The sequence below is a fragment of the Mchenga conophoros genome, linkage group LG1 (genome assembly GCF_057382185.1).
Source record: "Mchenga conophoros isolate Kocher_MC1m ecotype Shallow Benthic linkage group LG1, M_conophoros_male_GT1.1, whole genome shotgun sequence".
Lineage (NCBI taxonomy): Eukaryota > Metazoa > Chordata > Actinopteri > Cichliformes > Cichlidae > Mchenga > Mchenga conophoros.
In genome coordinates this window covers 24,828,495-24,850,647 of record NC_140526.1, presented here as the reverse complement: position 1 = coordinate 24,850,647, position 22,153 = coordinate 24,828,495, and the positions used below count along the sequence as shown (strand labels likewise).

Genomic DNA, 22,153 nt, shown 5'->3' with positions numbered 1-22,153 from the left:
TCCCAGTTAAAATGAACATTTAAGAGAAGAAAAACATACACCCAGTATAACTGAACCCTGTATGTGTTTTGGGGGTTAATTCTGAACAAAATTTTAGGGTTGAGACTAATGTGACTGCAACTTGCTTTGTGAGGTTGGCAGGAGTCTCATGTCTGTGGTCTGTTTTCCAATCATAGTTATCAGTTTGCATCTGCTAGGAGGAGTGTTTCTATCACTTTCATGAATCTATTTTCATTAGCCAGTCTGTCTCTTTGTCTGTGAAGCTTCTGGGGGTGGTGGTCAAGCCCACTGTTATGTTTGTCATTATTTTCTCAGTTACTTATTATGCGCATAGTGGAAGAAGCCAACCTGCTGTCCTGCTTTGCTTTTAGATCCTTGCTGTGAAAGTCTCACTGGCAGGGACCCCTAGATTTAGCTGGCCTTGGTTCATTAGCATGTAGATGTAAAAGCAATTTCACTTCTGCCTCCCTGTAAGTCACAGATGCACATCACACTTGTTGTGATATTTATATGCTGTGGGGTTTTTACGCAAAACAAAGCTTGGTTATCCTGTGCTCGGGTGGCGGACCGTCTGGTGAAATAATTTAGACGCTAAAGACCCACGTCACAGCTCGGCTGGATTTGTCTTAGATGGTCCCTGAATCCTTTCTCACTTCCCCGTCCTCCCCTCAGTGCGTGGGCTGCCATCAACATCTCGGAGGAAGAGAGAATGGAGCCCAGGTTCAAATCCGAAACAGGAAGCCCTTCTGTGAACGCTGCTATTTCCAACTCAGGTGTAAGTATTGGTCATTGTGAGACATGAACATCACACTTTAGTTTCTGTCCCTCTATTAACCTTCCAGATTGCTTTTTCATTTTTTTTAACATTGCATTATGTATGACTTAGTCTATAAAATCATTTTTTGTTTGATTATTGTTCTGTAGAAAAACTGGAATTATTACCCATCACTCACTGAAAGCTAACTTTTCTTATAATACTTTAAAATGTGTTTAAGATGTCACATATTTACACCTTTAAAAACTTGTTTTTCAAGGTACCATGTTTACTTGCATTTTAGTCACCCCCATGTGAGCAGCTTGCTGTACTCCAGATTGAAGAGTAAATACAGTGGCATGGGGGTCTCTGAGCAAAGCTATGCTGTACAGAGGAAATCGCAGCCAATTCACAGCTTCTACTTCCTGAGCATCGGTAAAACTTTATATAGAGTTTTGGCAAAGTAGAACCTATACTTCTGGTTTTTTTTTTTTTTTGTAAATGACATAAGTGGTGCCTCGTTTGACCACCTTTCTCCTGCTAATTTATTTCCAAGTTAGATTTAATATATGAAATAAAGATATGATGGGAACTGTTTGATTTACGCCTTCATCTTAATGCTAGTGTCTTCAGATCCGTGTGCCGTGTTAAAATTATCAGCTATTTCTTTAGGCTATTCGTGTAACTCTGGTATGGAAATGAATTTTAATGTGTACTGAAGCACTTTCTGTTCTGTTGTAATGTCACTGAATACACACTGGGGTAAATCACTGGTGTGTGTGTGTGTGTGTGTGTGTGTATATATAATGTATGACTGTCTCACATACAAATCAGCCTCTTAATTGAAATGTCTTTGTAAATAAAGTGGACTGAACATATACAAGTGTTATTTGTTGTTCATTTGTATACCACATGGTGGCAGCATTGATCTCACTTTGATCTAATTGTCACTGTAGGCAGAAATGACTTCACAGTTGACTGTCTTTACTTGTTGGTGAACATACTTGACTGTTCACGTAATGCAATGACCAGTGCACCTTTATTACTGGACGTACTAATGTCCTAACTGGAGTAAAGTGTCATCAATAAACGAAAGAAGCAGAACATTTACACAACGTGTTTCACATTGGTAAAAGAAATTTGGAAGAAGGAACAAATTGAAAGCCTTCGCCCAGCCGGATACTGGATGGTGTTGCACCTTTAGTCGATGATGATGAGGTAATAGAAAGCAGTCCAGTCATTTCTGTTTTTAAAAACAAAACAAAAAAACCCCAAAACATCAAAAAAGCCAAGTACATCGTCACTGCTTTCTTAGTAATTCAGAGGGTAAGTAGCAGCCAGGTGCTGCTAATAAAAAAAAAAAAACAAAAAAAAAACCCCACTTGATTTAATTGATCATTGGGAAGTGTGAGTGCTTCTGTAAAAGCATAAGCTTTGCTGGTTTGGACTATTTAGATTTGTTAACACAATGCAGCAAAATTCCCAGGAGTGAGCACCCTGCAAACCAAACCAAAGGAAAAACAAAGCTACATCTCAGACTACACGCGCAGTCAGCACACTGATTATTGAACTTCCTGACAATACAATTAGAAAAAGACTAAAATATGGCTTGTCTGGAAGAGTTGCCAGGATGAAGCCTCTTCTAAAAACATGGCAGCGCAGCTTAGGTTTGCAAAGTTGCATCTGAACAAAACCACAAGACTTCTGAAACTATGTCCTTTGGACAGACAAGACCAAAGTGGAGCTGTTTGGCAGTTGTGCACAACTGGTGAGCACAAATGCCTCATACCAACTGTAAAGCACAGCGAGGGGAGGGGTGATGATCTGGGCTTGTTTTTCAGCCACCATGGACACCTTGGGGGCAGTTCAACCATGAACAATTACATACCAAAGTATTCTAGGACTCAAAGATGAGGCCTTCTGTCCGACAGCTAAAGCTTCAACCAAACTGAGTCATGTAGCAGGGTAATGATCCCAAACACCAGAGTAAATATACACAGTGGCTAAAAAAGAAAAGAATCAGGATGTTACAAAGTCCAGACCTCGACCTGAAATGCCAGCAAATCTTAATGAACTGCAGCAACTTTGTAAAGAAGAGTGAGCCAAATTCCTCCACAGCGACACGAGCGACTGATAGTCACATACAAAATGATAACTTCAAGTTATTGCTGCTGAAGGTGGTTTTACAGGCTATTGAATCTTAGCCTCTGCTACACTTGCATGCAGTAGCAATGACAAAATGATAGCACTGGTTAAGCATAAAGGACTTGTATGGCAGTCATTTTTGGCAAAGTTGCTGCAGTGCAGTGTAAGGTGCAATATTTTTTTTTTGCCTTCCAAGTGTGAAGGGAGTACTTTTTGCTTTTTAAGGAGTTTTGATGAATGTCAAAACATTAGTGGACACTTTGTCCATTTATGGACCAAATACCAATCCCCTCAAAGCTTGTAAAAAGGAAATGTCCTCTGTTGAAATGAGCAGTGACAGACAAAACTTCTCTCGCCTCCAAAATGCTGGCGTAAGAGAGAAAATGTCCGTGTGTCATTTGAGTGAACTGTTTTACAGGAAGCTGATGAAGCAAGCTTAAAGCAACAAGGAAGAGAAAGTTTACTGTCCTCTAACCTTTCAATGGGGAAGTGCTGTCCAGTGGTAGATTGTCTGTCATCGAGCTTTAAGAGGCTGTAATGTTACCTCCAGCTTAATATGGGCATTAAAGGTCGGTTCGGGGTTACTGGTGACCGTTTCTTTGAAACATGAGGAAAGCTACTTGCATGAATATGGCCATTATGCAAATACTGGGGCAAAACAAAGGCAGCATTTCATTCGTAGGAGGAAGTTGTGCGCCAATGCAACTGTGTTGTTATTCACAACACAAAGACAACGTTGCCTGATATGTTTTGTTTTGCACTGGATGAATAAAATGAGAATACGGCAACAGCGTTGTCAGAGGTAGCTGGATCACTGAGCTCTCTAGGAATACACACTCGCTCTGACGTGTTGAACACTGGTCATTCGGAGCTCTGGGCTTAAGAGAAGGGATTTTTTAAAAAATGTTTTACTGTGATCTGGTCTTTCGGAAGAGCGAGGTCAGCTCCCCAAAGACATTTTTTCAGTTTGACATGCTCCATCTGTTGAGCATGACAGTTGTGGCTCCGCTGTGACCTATTTAAATACCAGAAGTACAGTAAGATGAGGACAGCGGAGAACCAAACACAATGTGCAGCCTTAACATATTTACCACGAGCTAAAAGACTAAACAGAAGTAGGACAATGTTTACAGAGACGTTATGCCAAAACACATCTCTCACCATAATGACTGAACTGTCGCTGAGACTTGAATTCTTTACATGTCAAGATGTTAACGCTTTCCCAGTCACCAATAAAACTGGGAATGCAGCAGGAGTCTGCTGTATGTCTCTCTTTTTTTCCCCTTTTTGCCATGATGTTTGGAGCGTCAAATAAGCAAAACCTGTGAGGCTTTAACAAAAGGCCGCATTCAGTCACCAGTGTAGCATGTACCAGGAAGAATTCTGGACCACAAGTAGACAGCTGAATGATGTGGAATTATTTTTAAACTAAAAAGCTTTTATGTTTTTAAATCTGACAAATCTTTAAGTGGTCACAATTAACCTAAGGATGCATGATGGGAAAAATCTGCTGAACATCACTATAGTGTATGACAAGGGCTATAGCTACTGTTTTTCTTTCTTAAAAACAGGATTTCAGAGTGGCCAAGTGGAAAATCGTGACCCTGGTCTTTGTCAAGAAATCTTAAGAATTCTTAAGGCTTATTGCTTCCTTTGGGTAAAGGGAAAGTACCTCGAGATGTCCTAAGGCTGTTATTTATGGTACTAATTTAAAATTGCTTCTGCCGGTGGTTTCGGAGGACAGGGTTTTTCATGCAAAACTCTTCCCACAAAATTTCAGAGTGCTTATTTGTTCAGCTGGACACATTTAATCATAGCGTGCAGACTACTACTACTCTCTTTGTTAGATTGGCATCTTCTTCCCACACAGTTTTGTACTCAAATTCCCCGTCTGACAAATATACAAAACTATCCCAAGGCATAGGACCAGAAGAAATGGGGTCATTTGTTTTCATCTCTGCAAATGGTAAAGTTAAAAGACCATCGCTTAATCTCTGAGCTTTGTGATGTTTTACAACACAAAAACTGGTCTTTCTGAGATATAGCACCTGTCTCATAACTGCTGATGTTTTTATAATAACACAGCAAACAGCTTGACAGTTAAACATTGCCAGCCTGCTGCACTGAACAGCCAGTGTTTGTGCAATCTCACAGGAAAGATGCTGACACGAGGAAATTTAAGCTACAAATATGCCACAAAACCACCTCCTTGTCTACATGCAGATCATCTGTTACACTATGACCCCATATTTGGCTGCCTATCTGGGCAACACAGGAAGCACCCAGGAGGAAGAAGTGGGCGGGCCGACGCCTTGCAGATATTGAAGCATCCTATGAGTGAAGCGTGCTGTAACATTATCCCAACCGACAGGCACAGAAATCAAGCTAAACAGATGGCCTCCAGGCTGATCTGGAATCTGTTTTGACAATCCTCATTTCATCTCTGATCATGACTGTTTTTCAGCTGTGATTCTAGTACATTTATTCAGATGATGAACATTTATGAAGGTTACATTTCCTCGCATGTAATTAAGGACCGTCATAAAATTTTTGGTTTCATACTTTTTTTAAACTGCACTTAAGATTTAAGAACAGTTGTTCTTAAAGCTAAATGCTACTATACTTATGGCAATCCTCTGCTGATGCTGAGCATGTATTGCTTGTGCTGTATTTACAATACAAACGTTATTCAATTAATTTAATCAAAGTACGTCAAAGTAGTGGAAAAATTCTTGTATGTTGATTTAAAAAAAAAAAAAAGGTCTGGGAATCATCCCCTGGTTACCATAAACATGTAATTTTCATGGCAGGCTTTTTATTATTAATGACCAAGTTCACTTTGGACTGAAGTGTTGGTCGAACCGGCAGGCACACACTTCACAAAGAGGATGAACGAGCTAATACTTTCTGAAAATATATATCGGTGCATTTAAATAAAGCAGAATATCATGAAAAGGCAGAAATATTTCAAGCCTTTTATTTTAATTTTGACAATTGTGGCTTATACAATGGGGAGAGACCACAGTCACCAAGAACACCATTGGTAACACACTATCAGTAATGGACTGAAATCTTGCAGCACCCACAAGGTCCCCAGACTTCAGTCCTATAGGAAATCTGTGGAGGGAGCTGACACTTTGAGTAGGGAAGTGTTTTCTCTGGTTCAATAGTGGCTCCGTATGTGACAATATGGAGCCAGGAATGTGACAGTTGCAGCTCCTTTCCTGTCCGTGCCTGCTCTTGCTGCACTAGCAGTCCTTGTGAAGATCTTCCAAGTTTTTCAGTCAACTCTTCTTAACAATCCTCCCAAGGTTGCAGTCATTCCTCTCATTTTCCCTTCCAGTCAACTTTAGTAATATAGCACTCTGACAGCCAGCCAGCTTTGCTTGCATGTACTGAACTAGACTGAAATATGTACAATAGTACAAAACCAGCCTGTAAATAGAAAGATTGATATGAGCCAAGTGAAACACCCAGGAATCCCCTCAGAATCAGTTACTGACAGGAAAAAATTTTTTTGTTGAAACACATTACACCAAGTAAAAAAATAAATAAAAAAGCACTATCTTGCAACTGAAATGGCGGCATAAAGGTTTAAATTAAAGTGACCTTTGTAAAAGTCTTAGACACACTGAGAATAAGACAGTTCAGTGATGGACTTTGAATCAGCTCCTTTCACGTCTTGCCCTTTCCAATAGCCCCTGAGAGAGAGGGAGGGAGAGGGGAGCTGCACTTCTTGTGAAAGGAAACACACTGCAGCAACAGCAGGGGAGGAGGATGCTCCCTCTCTTCCTCTCTATACCCTGCAGCTGATTGATGCTGGCAGCCTTTTACCTTTTAGTTTACCGGCACAGTGCAAGGCTCAGCTTTGTCACTGGGAGCTGCACCAATCTCCGGTCTGCTGCTGGGTGCTGAGAGCAGCTCAGCGGAGACTGGCGACATTTACTCCCCCCGCCACACTCCCAAAAAAAGAACTCAGAGCAGATGAGGAGAAAAAGCTTTGTAGTCAGAGATAGGGGGGTAATGTCCTTGAAGACACATAACATGGCCACTAGAGGATCACAGATTTTAATCTCTCTGTCTGTAGCTATACCTGGCTTTTATCCTCCTCCAGACTCTCGATTTGATGAAGGCCAGCTTCCATGTTACCTAGCTGCAGTTTTGAGTTGTGTTTGTCACCCGAGTGCACCTAGAGAAGCGTCTGTAATTGCTTATAACCAAGAGACATTAAAGCCATTCTTAGCTTTTTGCATATTTGTCACAATAAAATGTTTCAGATCATCAAACACATTTTAATATTGGGGAAAGATAACACGAGTAAAGGAAAAAGTTATTCAAACCTACCACAGTCTCAAAAATTACTTTGTCACATATTAAACCCTGTTGTTTTTGTCTAATATTAAAACTTGTTTGATGATGTGAAACATGTAGGTGTGACAAATGTGAGAAATCAACACTAAACAAAACTACAAAACTAGGAAGGGGAGCAGCGCACTTCTGTTGCTCCACTCGTTCAAGTTGACAAATGAAATAGTTTTAAATGGCCTCTTGCACATCATAGCTGGCTGTAAAACAATTCAAGCAGTTTAGGAAAGAAGAGAAAACGGGCTTTATGGGGATGTTTATCACATTAGAACAAAGCATTCAGATTATCATATGATAGCATAACTTTGGACTACAGCAGGGGTGTAATTTCCAGCGGGTTTAGGGGGGTTATGACTTTACTCCTTTCAGGTATTACCAGCAAAATAGTTGCATGTTTAATCATCTGGGAATTTACCCAGATTTATTTATTTATTTAGACAGAGATCTTGACTCCCACAATGTTCAGCACAAAGTTACGCTGATGGACTATCGGAGAATTCCGATTGTTCCTGACAGATGAGAATTATTTTGTAATTTTACAGCCAAATGTACAACAAGTCCAGCAAAAAAGTTCGTTGGAGTTTTTGTGTAATTGTTTTTTTTTTTTTTTTAAACATTATTATTATTGTGTTACCGTGCTCATATTTGCATCTAATGGCATAGAAGAACAAAAGCTTGTCTCCAGGTTCCATAAGTACATCTTACTGCTGGGAGTTCGTAAGCTGAAATAGGCTTATGTCAGGCTTGTAGAGTCAGAGCCGAGTTCTGACTGGAATGTATTATTCCTTTCATTTCCTGCATGTTACCTTTCTTGTGGTGTATCTGAAATTTATAGTGTACTTGAGCACAAACATGTACTGCCCAGCTAATCTATCACAACTGAAGAGAAAATCGGTTAAAAAAAAAACAAAAAAACCCAAGCTGCAATCCAAATGTCGCATTGTAAAACTGCACGACAGTACAAAATGAAAGATATCAGTATTAAATTGTTGTGGATTAGAGTTGCGCAATTCGAGAGCGTAGTACAGCTTTCAGATGATGGATTGTGGCAGTGTTTTATTGCTTCTGCCACACTACTGCTCCGGGGAGGGATTTGTGAAAAGGAGTGTTTGTTTTCCTATGAAAGCACCAGCGTACTAACAGAAAAGTTCACTTATACATATACGTATAATGAAACACAACTGCACGTAGAGAGAGCCAAATTCTAAATGTTGGGGATTTAAGGAATGTGAGGACCTTAAATGGATTCATTCCTTAGTAACACAAACACTTAATGGTGTTAATTATGCTGTTAGGGGGTTAGCAAACACTAAATGTCTGTAGTGAAGCAAGACTCTGCTGATCTGTTACATTAGCCATCAGTGATGGAAAGCCTCCTTAGGCTTATTCAAACAGTCAAGTATTTATTCTACTACCAAGATTAGTGAAGAGATTAAATGGCTAAGATAAAGTTGCAGAAAAAGTGGAGCTTAAGTTGTTTGCTCAACTGCTGTTTCTAAAGTCAAGAATGGAATTAAAACTTTTAAATAAATTACAACTTTTAAATAAACATGGTTAAGGAGTCTTGGATTTCATGCAGACTCATGTAGCAGGTTTGGATTAAGACTACTGTCAGACTAAAGGAAAAATCCAATGGAGAACACCACTGAAAAACAGTGTCATACTAGACTTGTCCCCCTGTGGCTATGACAAAAAAAAACTTGCATACAAACTTTTTGAGTATGGAAATAAACTAGTTTGTTATTGTTTATAGGTCCAAGGTGGTATGTATCTTAAGAAAAAAGAAGAGGATTGTCTCATGCTGAACTGGCTACTTTTAATCTGAGTTAAAAATGGCCTACACCGCTTTATGTAGTTATATAGCTATGCTGTGACCTTGAACTGCATGGGTGGATGGAGGTTTTGACCTTTATACCATTACAAATGCTGAATTTGTTTTGTGACTCACTGTGGACTTTTGGGTCAACAGTGCCTTGCTCAAAATAAGCACTTTTAAAGGGCGCTGACCCATCCTAAGGACTATGGAATTAAGCAGTGTTTTTCTGGGTAATTGCCCTTGACTATGTGTTTTGCAGCTGAGAAGGAACTATGTCATAAATTGCCCAAGTTTATAATTGAACTGTTTATAAATGAACTTGCAGGGTCTCTATGTTGCTGTTTAATATATTTGCTTTTTTTTTTTTAGGGTAAATTAATAAGAAAAGTTCTATTCAATATCAGTCAGTTCACCTGCAGGAGACCATAAAAGGAGTTCTTCGTACTGACAAACACACTTACCTGTAGATGTGTTGAGGGAGGATGACAGTATCAAATTGACTTTTGTTAAGCTACAGCCACAGCTGAACAAGATATTTAACTAATTAACCAGTTATTTATTTGTGAAACCTGCAGCTACAGAAACTTAAGTAAAACAGTCGATATGTTTGTTTTAATTAAGTTATTGTGAGCAAAGCTAACAGTTCTCCTTTCTTTCCATTTCTACTCTGTGCTAAGCTAACCTGTTGCAGGCGTTAGCTTCACGTTTAAAACGGGCCACTTTATTAGGCACTAGCACCAAGTTGGACTCCATGTTTCCTCCAGAACTGTCTTATTTCTTCATGGCATAGATTTAACAAGGTGTTGGAACCATTCCTTAGCACCTTCCTCATTTTGGTCCATGTTAACATGATAGCATCACACAGTTGCTACAGATTTAGCAGCTGTGATATTTCATTCCAGCACATCCTCAAAATCCTCTATTGGACTGAGATTTGGTGACTATGGAGGCCATCTGAGTACAGCAAACTCACTGTTATGTTCAAGAAAGCAGTTTGAGACTATTTAAGCTTTGTGACACGGTACAGCCATCATGCTACATCCCTTTATCACTGCAGTGTATGGTGATAAACAGATGACCATGGTCAGCAGGAATAGGTTATCTTTTTAGACCATTTTCTGAAAACCCCTGATGTTCAGTTTGAACTTCACCAGGTCGTCCTGACTGTGTCTGCATACCCAAATGCACTGAGTTGCTACCATGTGATTGGCTGATTAGATATTGTGTTAACAAGCAGTTGAATGGGTGTTCAAAGTAATATTAAAAAGTCTAAGACAGAAAAATACAGTTAGACGATAGAAAACTAATTGATGTCAAACACCTGGTATAGTAATATAGATCTTGTAATACATCAGTATATGAACAGAATATGTCCATTCTGCAAACAGTTTTGTTTGTTTGTTTCAGAGATGTGGTCACATATTTATGCAGATCTGTTGCTTTTCTTTTTATTTCTATTGTCAAAATGTCTTAAGGATTGTGGAGCATTTTGCAGTGTGCTGGTTTTTAGTAGTGGCCATGCTACTTGTTTCAACCTTCAGAAAATAAATGCAGAAAAATTATATGATTACTTCTTCCTGTTGTTTAATGGGGTTTTCTTTTGTTATTGTTAAATGAAAAATCATTTAGGTTTAATGTTACATTTCTCATTTAGGTATTACTTTAGCATGAGCTTAAGCGCCTATAGTATATGTCACAGTATTGATATATATAAAAGCAACAGAGCAGCCGTTAATGTGAAAACTAGCAGCGAAGGAGCTCTAAAATAAACGTTTCAGATAACACAGAGAATGAAAGGAAAATAGTCTTACACGCACCTGAGGGTGATCATTTTTTATACAAGTTCTCACACCAGATCTAAACAAAGACAAACACAGCTTGAATTAATAATTTATGTGTTGTTCTCTCTGTGCGAGCAGTGTGATGTGTCTATATCAGAGGAGCTGAAAGCAGTATTAAAGACGAGCAGGTCACAGCGAGCTAGAAGTAGACACTGTGATAAAGTGTGAAAGATTTAGCACATAGAGGCTGATATGAAAAAAAGCCAGCATGCCTGTTGTATCTCCAGCTCCTCAAATTGGCTAATTTGGCTGGCTTCTCCCTCCTGCGCCGTGTGTATTCATAAGTGTGCGTGCACATTTTTAGCGTGTGGTGACCAAGTTTTCTTACTGAGACAAATTAGTGTGCGTCGAGGGAAATGTGTTTTGGAGGTGTTTTATCACCAAGGACACAGACCACACACACACACACACAGAACGAGAGTTCAGTAACAGAAATAATTGTTAGGCAAAGAAACTCGCCATTGTCTCAGAACATAAAAAGATGGCTTAAATTCAAGTCTTTTAAACGTGTGCGTACGTGCTTTCACTCTTTCATATGATTTCAGTCCAAAGCAGAGGATGTAATTTGCCTGTCAGAGCATTTTTCAAGCATATTGTTTCTGCATAATAACAAATTTAAGGGCAGACATGTGGGTCTGATTATCCTAAGCTGTGTGTTTGTTTCATTTTGCTTGAGGACAGTGAGTCCTACGTCCTGTTTCTGGGGATAGCACCAGAGGAAGAGTCGCGGTCTATCCTTCCCTTTTCCTGTCCAGATGGCAGCATCAGCTGACGACAGATACGAGCTTTCTTGTCAATCCTTAGAGCTCTTATGAAGCTTCTTGGTTGCAGAATAGTGCGTGGGAGGTTGGAGAAGCGAGAGTGTGTGTTTATGAAAGAGAGAGAGAATTTGTGCCTATTTGTGTTAATGTATATTTGCTTAGGGAGATTTAAGGAACAAACCCATTATAAGGTACAGTTTCCGATGTTTGTGGGCATCTGACAGATGATTCGCTTTGCTGTTTTTTCCTTTTTTAGTACATTTGTATTCAAGTACACTCTCATACAGCCCACACAATGATTTTTTTGTATTAGACTGGATCCTGGGATAGCTTGGATTTGTGCCTCAGGATCCCACAAGGGAACAGACATTTGATTACTGTACTTGTCAGCCAAACAGAACCCCCCCACCTCCCCCATCCTGCCTAGGGGAGATAACAGACCTCATCTGTGTTGGAAAGGACGCTGTGGTCTGCCTGATCAGCGAACAAGCTCTCGTTCTGGTTCATTCACATTTAGCAAAACTAAACACTAAAGGAGAAGCCAGGGAGCTGAAATCTTAAACATAGAGTAAATTATTTATAGAGGTGTGCTTGACGGACCTCTTTAAAAATGAGAATGTGGCATCATTCGATTGGGCTGAAATTGCGTTTTGTTTGCATAAATCAGATAACTCATAATGGGGTTTGAAATCAAGACACCATCTTTGTATTTTAGCACATCTCGCGTGTTCGGTGATGTCAGCCTTTTCCAGGAAACACGACTCGGAGGGAGATTGCGTCTGATATTCTGCAGTGTGCAACAGCTCATCGCTCTCTTCTCCATTTAGTGACCTTTGAAAGTGTGCTTTGTTCACGTCACATTTAATGTTAATAACAATACTGCTGCAACCTTATTCGGGTCCGGTTTTCATCAAACCTCTTGTATCAGGCTACCGAGGTCAGCACCCGCTCAGCAGGGGAGGTGTGTTTGGTCTTTGATGTGCCCACACTTGTAAAAGTATTCGCAAGTAATGTTATAGATGATTAGGATGCTGGATAAAATTATCAATTTATTTTGATACTGTGGATCCGATGAGAAAGAAACCTTGGTTGGAAGACGTAATACACTTAAGTTAACAGGATGAGGAGTTCAATCTTGTTACACTGTCAGACTTTATTGGATGCACCAGAGAAAACATCTACAGCAATGTATGCACAGTCAGTCTGAAGGAATTCAGCATAACCAGTAAAAACAAAAACCCCATGAAAGGAATTCACTGTCAATGCACGAAATAGACATGAGAGTTACAGGAAGAACACAAGAAGAGGTGCATTAGAGTATTTACAGCGCGTGTGCATGGTTAAGGTGTTCAGCAGTATAGCCTAGTAGCGAGAATATATCAGCCCAGATCACTAAAGATGAGAAAAAACAGGAGCTCCTAACATGTCTGCAGTCCCATGGAGCAATTTATGACATTTACTTAAGAACAACGCAGGCTTTGTGAAAATCAGGAAGGCCAAACTGGAGCATAAAAATACCCTAACCAAGACCCAGGGCCATCAGAAAGGTCGCTGTCTTTGTTTGTTAAGCAGCCAGCAAAGAAAATAGCAGAAAGTTCATTCTAGCTGCACCCTGACCCAACTGCACAGAGCAGAGAGCCACAGAAACAGAGAACACAGAAACCGAAGTTGACAAATCGACAGTTTTTGGATGGAAATGAAACTACTGTAACCTTGTAACCTATTCATTTCTCCCCGGGTCAACCGTACGCACTCCTGCCAGTTCACCGGGAGAAGATATACTCGGTGTAGCTGGTCCACAGCTTGTCCTCTCCGGGGTCATTACTGCCGTATGAGCAGGTCCCGGTGGAGTTACAGGCCACCATGTGGAAACCAGCCTCGGCCAGCCGGTCAAACGCCTGCTCCAGAAAGTTGTACTTGAGGTAATACCTGGAGGTGTACTTGTCAGGTGGTCTGTCCGGGTCGCGGCTTTCGTTCAGGGTTTCCCCAAACACCTCCTTAGCCAGCGAAATTTTGCTGCACACGGTTATTCTGGCCACCCTGCGGAACTTGGCGTCCGCCTGGATGTCTCTCCCGATGGTGTAGCTGCCTCTGTAGCCGATGGTTATGTAGCCGGAAGTGGCTCCGGGGGACCGCAGGGTTCGGTCCGAGGAAGAAGAGGTGACCGGGCTGCAGAGCTCAGCCTCCTCCGGCTCCCCGCTGTCCTCCGTGTACGAGCTGTCTTTGCTCACCGTCGCCAGGCGCCTCGACAGCTCGGGCAGCTGGAAAAAGTCCGCTTCTTTCTGCAGCCTCCGCCTCTCTTTGAAAAACTCCGGCAGGGAAAGCTCGGAGTCCCGTAGATAATCCAAAATGTACCGGAAGAGAAAGCCGTCCCGGTCGAAGAAGAAGCGGCCCTTGCTGTCTTTCGGCAGGGCGGCCGGGGAGCTCTGAGTGAACTTGGTCCACAAGAGAGAGTTGGGCACCGCAGTGAGAGTTTCAAGACGGGTCACATACACCTGGCCGCCCACGTTTAGCTCCACTATCTCAGGAAAAGTTGAACTTTGGCTGTCGGTTAGTGCCATCTCTCTCACTCTCTCCCCCTTCTGTCTCTCTCAGTCTGTCTGTGTCGCTTTTAGGCGACCTAACAAGGAAGGATAGTTGGGGAGTATCCTCACTGTACAGAAATGTTTATATTGGTTTGGCTGTGTGGGAGGAGAAGGAAAAGGATGGCCAACAGAGACATTAACTGTTCGGCGGAAAGCTCTGAAAAAACAGAATGCTGCTTTTAAGGTCTGCATGTAAGCCTCGACTTCCTAGATTCATATATATCTGTGATATTCTAGCAGGGGTGCAAAGTGACACAGTTTATTTGTTTAACACCGATCTTAATCTCTGAAGCAACAAGTTTTTTTTTCTTCTATTTTCTACTTGTTCTTTGTTTAACTGGGAGCGAATGACTTGAGATAAACCCTTTTTGCAAGTGTTTTCCACCCAAGATAAGCAACAAGAAGTCAAGAAGCAGAGTAAAATACAGAAATCTCCTAGAGTGTATAAAGATCAGTATAGTCATCTTTTAAACCCCCTACTGGCCTGTAGGCTTGCATTCTGAAGCCTCGATTTTAGCACCGAGGCAGATTCGATTTGTTGAAGCCAAGCCTGGCTGTATTTGAAAGAAAGCGTAAAGCATACTAACAGTTAACATTGGAAGGCTTGATTTGCTGCAAGTGTGCATGGTACAGGCTCAGACTTGCCAGCTGTTGCAAAGTAACACCAAAGCTGCAGTACAGAGACTGTCTGTTAGCACAAATTAGTATATTTGACATATTTAGTTACAATACATAAAAAATAAATAATAATAACAAGCCCAAAGGCAGCAAAATGAAAAACACAGTGAAGCAGTCCAGTTGAGTCCAGCACTTGTCAGTGGCAAGGGCTCCAATAATGCAAATTTTAAGCCTTAATGCAACTCAGACCTTGATACTGTTATCTGAGGTAGAGAATTTGGCACAGAGACTTAAAAGTGCAATTTGTACCAGGCTGTAAACATGTGTATTTGGCTCTAAAGTTTGCTGTTTTAACATAAAAGTCTGCAGGGACTGCCTTTTTTGAGTTTTTTTAAAGTAAGTAAGTAAGTTTTATTTATATAGCAACTTTCAAGACAAAGATCACAAAGTGCTTTATAAAAAAAAAAAACTGAGTTTTTGGCGCTTTCACACGGTTATTTTTTTAACCCTTGAAGGGCTTCGTCTTATCTCTAAGGCTAGGCGCTATATCCCGCATAAAGATCTCGAAAAGCTCATCCACGCCTTTGTAACGTCGAGGCTAGACTATTGTAATTCACTTTATTGTGGTCTCCACTCTTCCCTTTTACAGAGATTACAGACAGTTCAGAATGCTGCAGCTCGCATTCTAACCAAAACCAGCAAGTTTGCCCACATTACTCCTGTCCTTGCCGATCTGCACTGGTTGCCTGTCAAATATCGTATTCAATTTAAAATTTTGTTGTTTACTTTTAAAATTACTAACAACACTGCACCCAGCTACCTTAAGGACCTTTTAAACCCTTATGCTCCTGCTAGGGCTTTAAGGTCATCGTCACAGTTACTGCTGGCTCAGCCCAGATCTCGACTTAAGACTAGAGGTGATCGATCGTTTGCTCTTGTTGCACCTGTGCTGTGGAACAATCTCCCGATTGGCATCCGGGCATCTGATTCTATTCATTCTTTTAAATCACAGCTTAAAACATATCTTTTTAAACTTGCCTTCTCCACCTTTTAATTGCTGGTTTGTTTGTTTGTTTGTTTGGTTGCTGTGACCTATTGACCTCTTGTATTAATTCCCTCCTATCTTTCTATTGGTGTCTTTTATTATGGTGGTACAGCTTTTATCTTGCTATTACCCATGTGCTGTAGTCATTCTTATTGGTAGCTTTTATCTATGAACATAACTCGTTATTTTTATTTATCCTTTATCAATGTTTGAACCTTTTATTGTTTTATGTAAAGCACTTTGGTATGCCCAAGGCTTTTAAATGTGCTCTATAAATAAAGATTGTTGTTGTTGTTGTTGCATGATTACAAAAAGCTACGATAACTGTAAACAGTTTGACCCGAGGCTTCTGCCCAAGCACTTGTTTTTCCTGTTTTTTGCTTATTAATGGCCTCTTGTTGATGTTGGCTCAAAAGCTGCACTCACAAAATAAGTTCAACAGCTTTTGTAGTTTCATAAGAGCTGGATTCATCTGCAGGAAGCCTATGTAATGTAACTTTAATATATTTAAATATGTCTTGTAATTATTATATGTAAATTTGATGTTTAAAAAATATGATTTCATTAAAAGCATTGTTCAAATGAGTGGTGCTTGTGGCTGTAGTTTGTAGATTTCTTGTCATAGAAGAACTTTCTCCTCTGGACTCTGCAGAATTTAAAGTTATCTACAGACCTCCCCAGTTAAGAAATTGAAGCAAAACAGGAAAGGTCTACATTGATGAACGATCCTTGAATTGGTTCCAAAATGAGACAGTTTATTTGTGCCTGGGGTCTTGGTGTGTTCACTACCAGACTAAAAGTAGAATTAAGCAGGAATTCAATATAAATGATGTACCAACATAAGCCCAAACGCTGCACTGATTTCAGCTTAGGACCAAAGACCTCTTTGATGTAGTCTCGAAGCATGCCGAAGGCTGTATCCATATTTCAGTCCACCCTCCATTATTACTTCAGAGGACGACCACTGACACTATTGCACATAGTCTTAGAAGAAGATGTAATTGGTCTGTTATCTCAGATAATGAATTTTGTTTGACACACAAACTGTTCATAGGAGAGACTGCTGATTCAGATCAACCTGTGCTGCTGAAAAGAACCGTTGTCATAAAGTTTCTTGGGAATAAGCAACATCTGAGAGAGAGCACAAAGATTCAGAAATATGATGCACATAATGTACAGTATCAAGACCAGTTGAGATAATGTTGCACTAAATTTTGTTTTACATAAATGTTATGTAGCATGAAACATAGATTTCAGGTTTTCATACATGAAAACATGAAATTCTACCATCAGCTTTCTAAACAAACTACTACTTTTGAATACAGCTCTCTAAGTGTCCGGCTCTTGCTGCTGAGAGCACATGAGCTTTCCTGGCTCTTAAAGTTCTTGATTTTACAGGAAAAGCTTCATTTTGTCACCCTACTTTCTCTAAAGCCAGTTTCAAACTCTGGACTAGAGTGACATCTAGTGGACAGTTAGAGAAGAAGCGGTTCATCTTGATTTTCTTGCTCATTGTAGCTGTGGGGTTAAGCAAAATGGGTTCAAGGTGTTTAGATGCAGTTACATCAGCAGTTATTACGTCTTTCTACCATCTTTGTCCTGTTAGACCCACATGTCCAAAATCAGATTTTTATTCTAACACCATAAAGAAGGATTGAGGAATGTGCCTAATTAGATGACGCGATTAATTCTTCCATTTTCTTCTGCTATTGCAATTCAGGGCCAACACAGAACCATTCACAAATTAACATTAATTCCAGTAACCGCATGTCTTTGGACTGTGGACCCTGGAGTACAAAGAATATGCTTACCACACGGAAATGCTCTGGCTAGATGGTGGATTTGACCCAGGACGTTCTTGCTGTGAGGTAATAATGCTAAACACCATGCTTTAGTGGTGACTGGGTGGTAGGGTAATCATCTTTAATATAAGTACCCTAAATATTTGAACAAATATAACCACATTTTATGAAAAGAACAATATTTATTAATATTTGAAACACACTTAACTTGGGACACAGGAATGATTGTAGAAAAGTTTTCTTCAACAACTGCAATACACATGTATATTTTCAAAAGGTGACATCTCTGGCCCCTTTCTGGCCCCGACACAGTTGACTACAACACTTTCTTCTGGATTAAGCATCTCATATTCTCTTATTCATCTCTTATTCTGTGTTTCTCTTCATCCACCAGGATTGATTTTCAGTACTGGAGGGCTGAAAATGGACTTTCCCACCCCGTTCATGAGTGAGGTATGAAAAACATATGAAGCTAATTTTGTTAAGCACAGTGTTATTGTGAATTGCCCCTACTTAAAATGAATTCAATTGGGCTGAATTAAATTTCTTTAAAACATAACAACATCGTCCCCTTCAGAAAGCCAGCATGATTGTAGCTAAAAGAGCCTGCAATCACCATCTCTCCCCTTGTTTAGGGTTTGGCTATGTGACAGGATTGCACGTTTGTGTATTGAAGAGGTTCGCTATCATCTGGCTGACACTTTTGAATTTGTTGAAATCTCTGACCCTTTCCTCAATCATATTAACAGTGATTCAACATAATCTGTAACCCATTTGACTACACTTTGTGTTTATGTGAAACTACACCTCTGCCGGATACTGATTCCTTCCTGGACTTGTTCCCCATATCTTCTGGGCTCAGTGAACTCCCTGTCTAACTTCACACAGAAGATTATTTGCTTTAGACTCTAGCATTTCTCTTGAACTTTTGATTTGGACTGACTAAGCAGTCTTTCTCTTTGCTTAGATGTTGTTTTTTCACCCTTTGTCTGCTGTGATTTTATGGTAATTTGAAACATAAAATCTTATAACTAAACAGGGAGAACCATGAGAAAAAGTGTTTTTTAAGAGTAATCTGGCAAAGAGGATAGCAGAAATTGCAACAATAAAGATGTTTTAGATGGCCTAAAAGAAGTAACGTATTTTACCAAAATAAATAAGACATTACAGGCTCTGTAACGGATCCGCGACCCGGGTCCGGATCGGAGTCCACTTGCACAGCGAGTTGGGAACAGATCATGACTGGACCCGATTTGGATCGGTCGCTTCCCAGCTCATCTAGCCCGGATCCTTTGGATCCGTTGTTGATTATAAGCTAGAATGATGCCCGCTAATGTTTGGCTCGAGTCTCCTAAAACCACGCTTTCCCTCTGAGAAACAGTTTCATTACACTTTAATACCGTATTTAAATGACCGTGGTCTTCCCTCATTCTCATATACGTCACAATTTTCTCACAGCAAAATCAAACAAATTAGTGACAGTGAATATGGAAAAGTTTCCTTCATTCACTGCAACACACCTTTGCACATGGGCTCGTGAGCGCATGTGTTGTGCTGTATGAATTTTGACAATATGATGCGGTGTTTATAAAGGGACTGAGAAGGAAAGGTAAATTTCGAGCAAATTTCATTAAAAAAAAACAAAACAGATCTACGCTCACACCTTTGCACGTGCGCACACGAAGTGCTGCTCTTATGGAACGCGCGTGCGTCATATTCGATTTGTGCATGTGTCTGTTTGTAACGTCGCTGAAAAAGCTGCTGTTTGAAATTTTTCTTCTGCACCTAAATTTTCTGGTTCAGATGAGTTCAGTGAGAAGCGCTAAACGTCCAAATTTACAGAAAAGCACACTTAGCGATTCAGTTTCTTCAACTTTCGTTTTAAGTGAAGGTAAGTGCAATCTTTAGACTAAAAATCAGCAAGTACAAAAACAGAGTATGTTTTGGCTTCACATCTTACTTTTAATCAGTGTTGGGTAAGTTACTTTAAAATAGTAACTTAGTTACATTACTAGTTACTTCTCTCAAAAGTAACTCAGTTACTTCAAGTTACTCGTTACTTTCAAAGTAACTAGTTACTAGGGAAAGTAACTTTGGTTTTACTCAGAATTCTCTTGTTAATGTGTTGCTTCCATAACTTTGCCAGTCTTCTAGCTTGCTTACTTGCCACAAGTGCACTGTGCCACCTACCAATAGAAAGGAAAAGATAATGTGCATATTTCCACGAGAGAAATCCCACGCCTGGACCGTCATTGACTGCTGCCATGATTCTAGCCTACGTCACAGAGTCATGTGCGCCTTTTACATCCAACACAAAAACTGCAGTCGTGGTGCTTTCGATTGTACTCAGAACTCGGAAATTCTGCCTTCCGAATAGGAAGATGTAGGCAACACCAGACTGCAGATGAGCTGCATACAGAGCTGGACTGGGAAAAAAAAATCGTCCCGGGCATTTTGACTAGAGACTGGCCCACCATTATAGGAAAAATCATAAAGCCTTTGAATGAAAACAAACGCTGTTGTGACAGTGATGTACACTGTTTTGATGGTATATATGCATCAATCTATCAATCGTTTGTTGTAAGATTCAGATAATTATTTTTTAAAAGCTAGACATTTTAAATGAGAATAAGAAAGAAAAGTATTTCTTTGTGCCCCCCTTTCCCTGTTAATGCCCTACCTGCCCCCCTGGCAACACTTTGCTAGACCCGCCCCTGCACAGTTACCAGCTGTCAGCTACTTAGAAAAGGATCCTGATGTTATTTGTCTCTCAGAAACAGTTCATAACTTCCCTTCAACTCATTCATGTCACCTAAAAGGTAAACCTGTTTCTCCATCACCTGTTCAGCTCTGATGATCCAGTAAGGACATCTCCTGGTTTCATCTTCATGTTTCCCTCTCACCAGATAACCAAACCATATCATGACCAGCAGCTTTTTTGCAGCTGTGGCTCCAGCAAACATCAGCTGATAGTAGAAATTAATATTAAATAAATTCTAACAACAGCTGATCAAGCTTAAACGTGCTGCTGTTGTTTAGCGCGACATCCGCTGGTTTCCTCTTTCTGCGCAAAGTGGGCGATAAACACACAAGAGAGAAAAGACGATCAGCTGATCACTGATCAGTTTTCATGATTGAAGTAGAAACGGGAGAGGGAGGGGGAGAATGAGAGAAGAGGCAGCTGTGCAGCGTAAAGACACAGAGTAACTCCAGCTTTGTGCCTTTTTCATTGTAGCTGAATTACGGGACAAACTGTTCCTTTTCCCCTCAATAAGAAACGCGTAATATTTTCTCTGAATACCAGACGGGACGGTTGGCAACTCTAATAACTTATGAACAAAATAAAGTTAAACATCATTAACTTCATAGCACCCACCCAGCTGTATAGAAACTCCGTCATGCTAGCTAGCACGCAGTACGGAAAAAGTCAGAATAACGAAAATAAACTCCACCTAAACTTGGTTTATATCTGACCCAGAGAGACTGCAGGTCATAACTTCTTACCTGAAGTTCAGTTCACACTTGGACCGGCGGCCGCCTCGGGTCTCTTTTCCTTCTGCGTCCCTTTTCCTTCATCCACCTGCTGGCCTCCACCACTTGCTAATGTTACTGAATCTGTGGAAGCTCCGCGATAGCCACCACACGAAGTAACGAGTAACGACCCTATCTAAATCCCAGTAACGAGTAACGCGTTCCTGATTTTGGCATAATAACTAGTTACCGTGCTCGTTACCACAATAATAACGTAGTTACTGTAACGCGTTACTTAATAACGCGTTAGTCCCAACACTGCTTTTAATATATGTGTTTCAAATCTAAACATTTTAAAAATGATATCCAGTTGATTATGTCAGAAAAGCACTTTTTAGTAGCTACATTCTACTGTAAAGGTGATTTTACTGCTTACCTGTTAGACGCAGCTTGTCTGATAAAAATTGATTTCCTTTTGTATATTAACTATAAAAACAAAGAGTTTTTAATTCTTAAAGACCCTTTTATACGATTTTAGGCCAAATTCTTTTAGTTGCTTTGAGCTTTTCTTTACCGCTGTGGTGATTTCCTCTTTTTCTGAATTTTAAAAACTACATTGTGAACAAACAAACTGACATTTGAAAGAGATTTTTTGCAAGAAAAACAAGAAAATGTTGTGATCTGTTGCTATGATATGAATCATAACAATATGACGCTGGAAAAATAAAATTCTGTATTAAGAGCGGATTTCATATATGGGTGTGATTCAAATATAATTCTGTTCATTAAAAACAAAACAAGCTGGCACCGTGAAGTTTATATCTAAGATAATCTGCACTGATTTGCACAGAGTTGCTTCTGATGGAAACATGCTCAAATCATAGTTATGAAGTCTGATAAGCTTTGTGTTAGAGACTCACTTAACCCCATGTTTCCCTTTCATTTTACAG

The 22,153-nt window shown here is 40.1% G+C and overlaps 2 protein-coding genes across 3 annotated transcripts in view; one reads left to right on the top strand and one right to left on the bottom strand.

The window, feature by feature from the left end:
• LOC146583433 (LIM domain only protein 7-like) overlaps positions 1-1,637 on the top strand; it is a 35,128-nt gene extending 33,491 nt beyond the window's left edge. The window contains exons 28-29 of one of the 2 annotated variants that reach the window (XM_085271541.1): positions 673-775; positions 1,059-1,637. In XM_085271541.1, the coding sequence (XP_085127667.1) occupies positions 673-775; positions 1,059-1,103 (148 nt within the window). In that variant the 3' untranslated portion in view covers positions 1,104-1,637. Of the gene's footprint in view, positions 1-672; positions 776-1,034 lie in introns of both variants that reach the window. The other variant, XM_085271533.1, reaches the window with a different exon arrangement.
• Positions 1,638-12,815: 11,178 nt separating this feature from the next.
• LOC146583432 (BTB/POZ domain-containing protein KCTD12-like) lies at positions 12,816-14,365 on the bottom strand. Its single transcript, XM_085271521.1, has one exon. The coding sequence runs from the start codon at positions 14,241-14,243 to the stop codon at positions 13,446-13,448; it is 798 nt and encodes a 265-aa protein (XP_085127647.1). The 5' UTR covers positions 14,244-14,365; the 3' UTR covers positions 12,816-13,445.
• Positions 14,366-22,153: the final 7,788 nt, after the last annotated feature.

What these genes read in the sequence shown, in the direction of transcription:
- LOC146583432 (XM_085271521.1), bottom strand. Translation starts at nt 14,243, where the DNA reads ATGGCACTAACCGACAGCCAAAGTTCAACTTTTCCTGAGATAGTGGAG.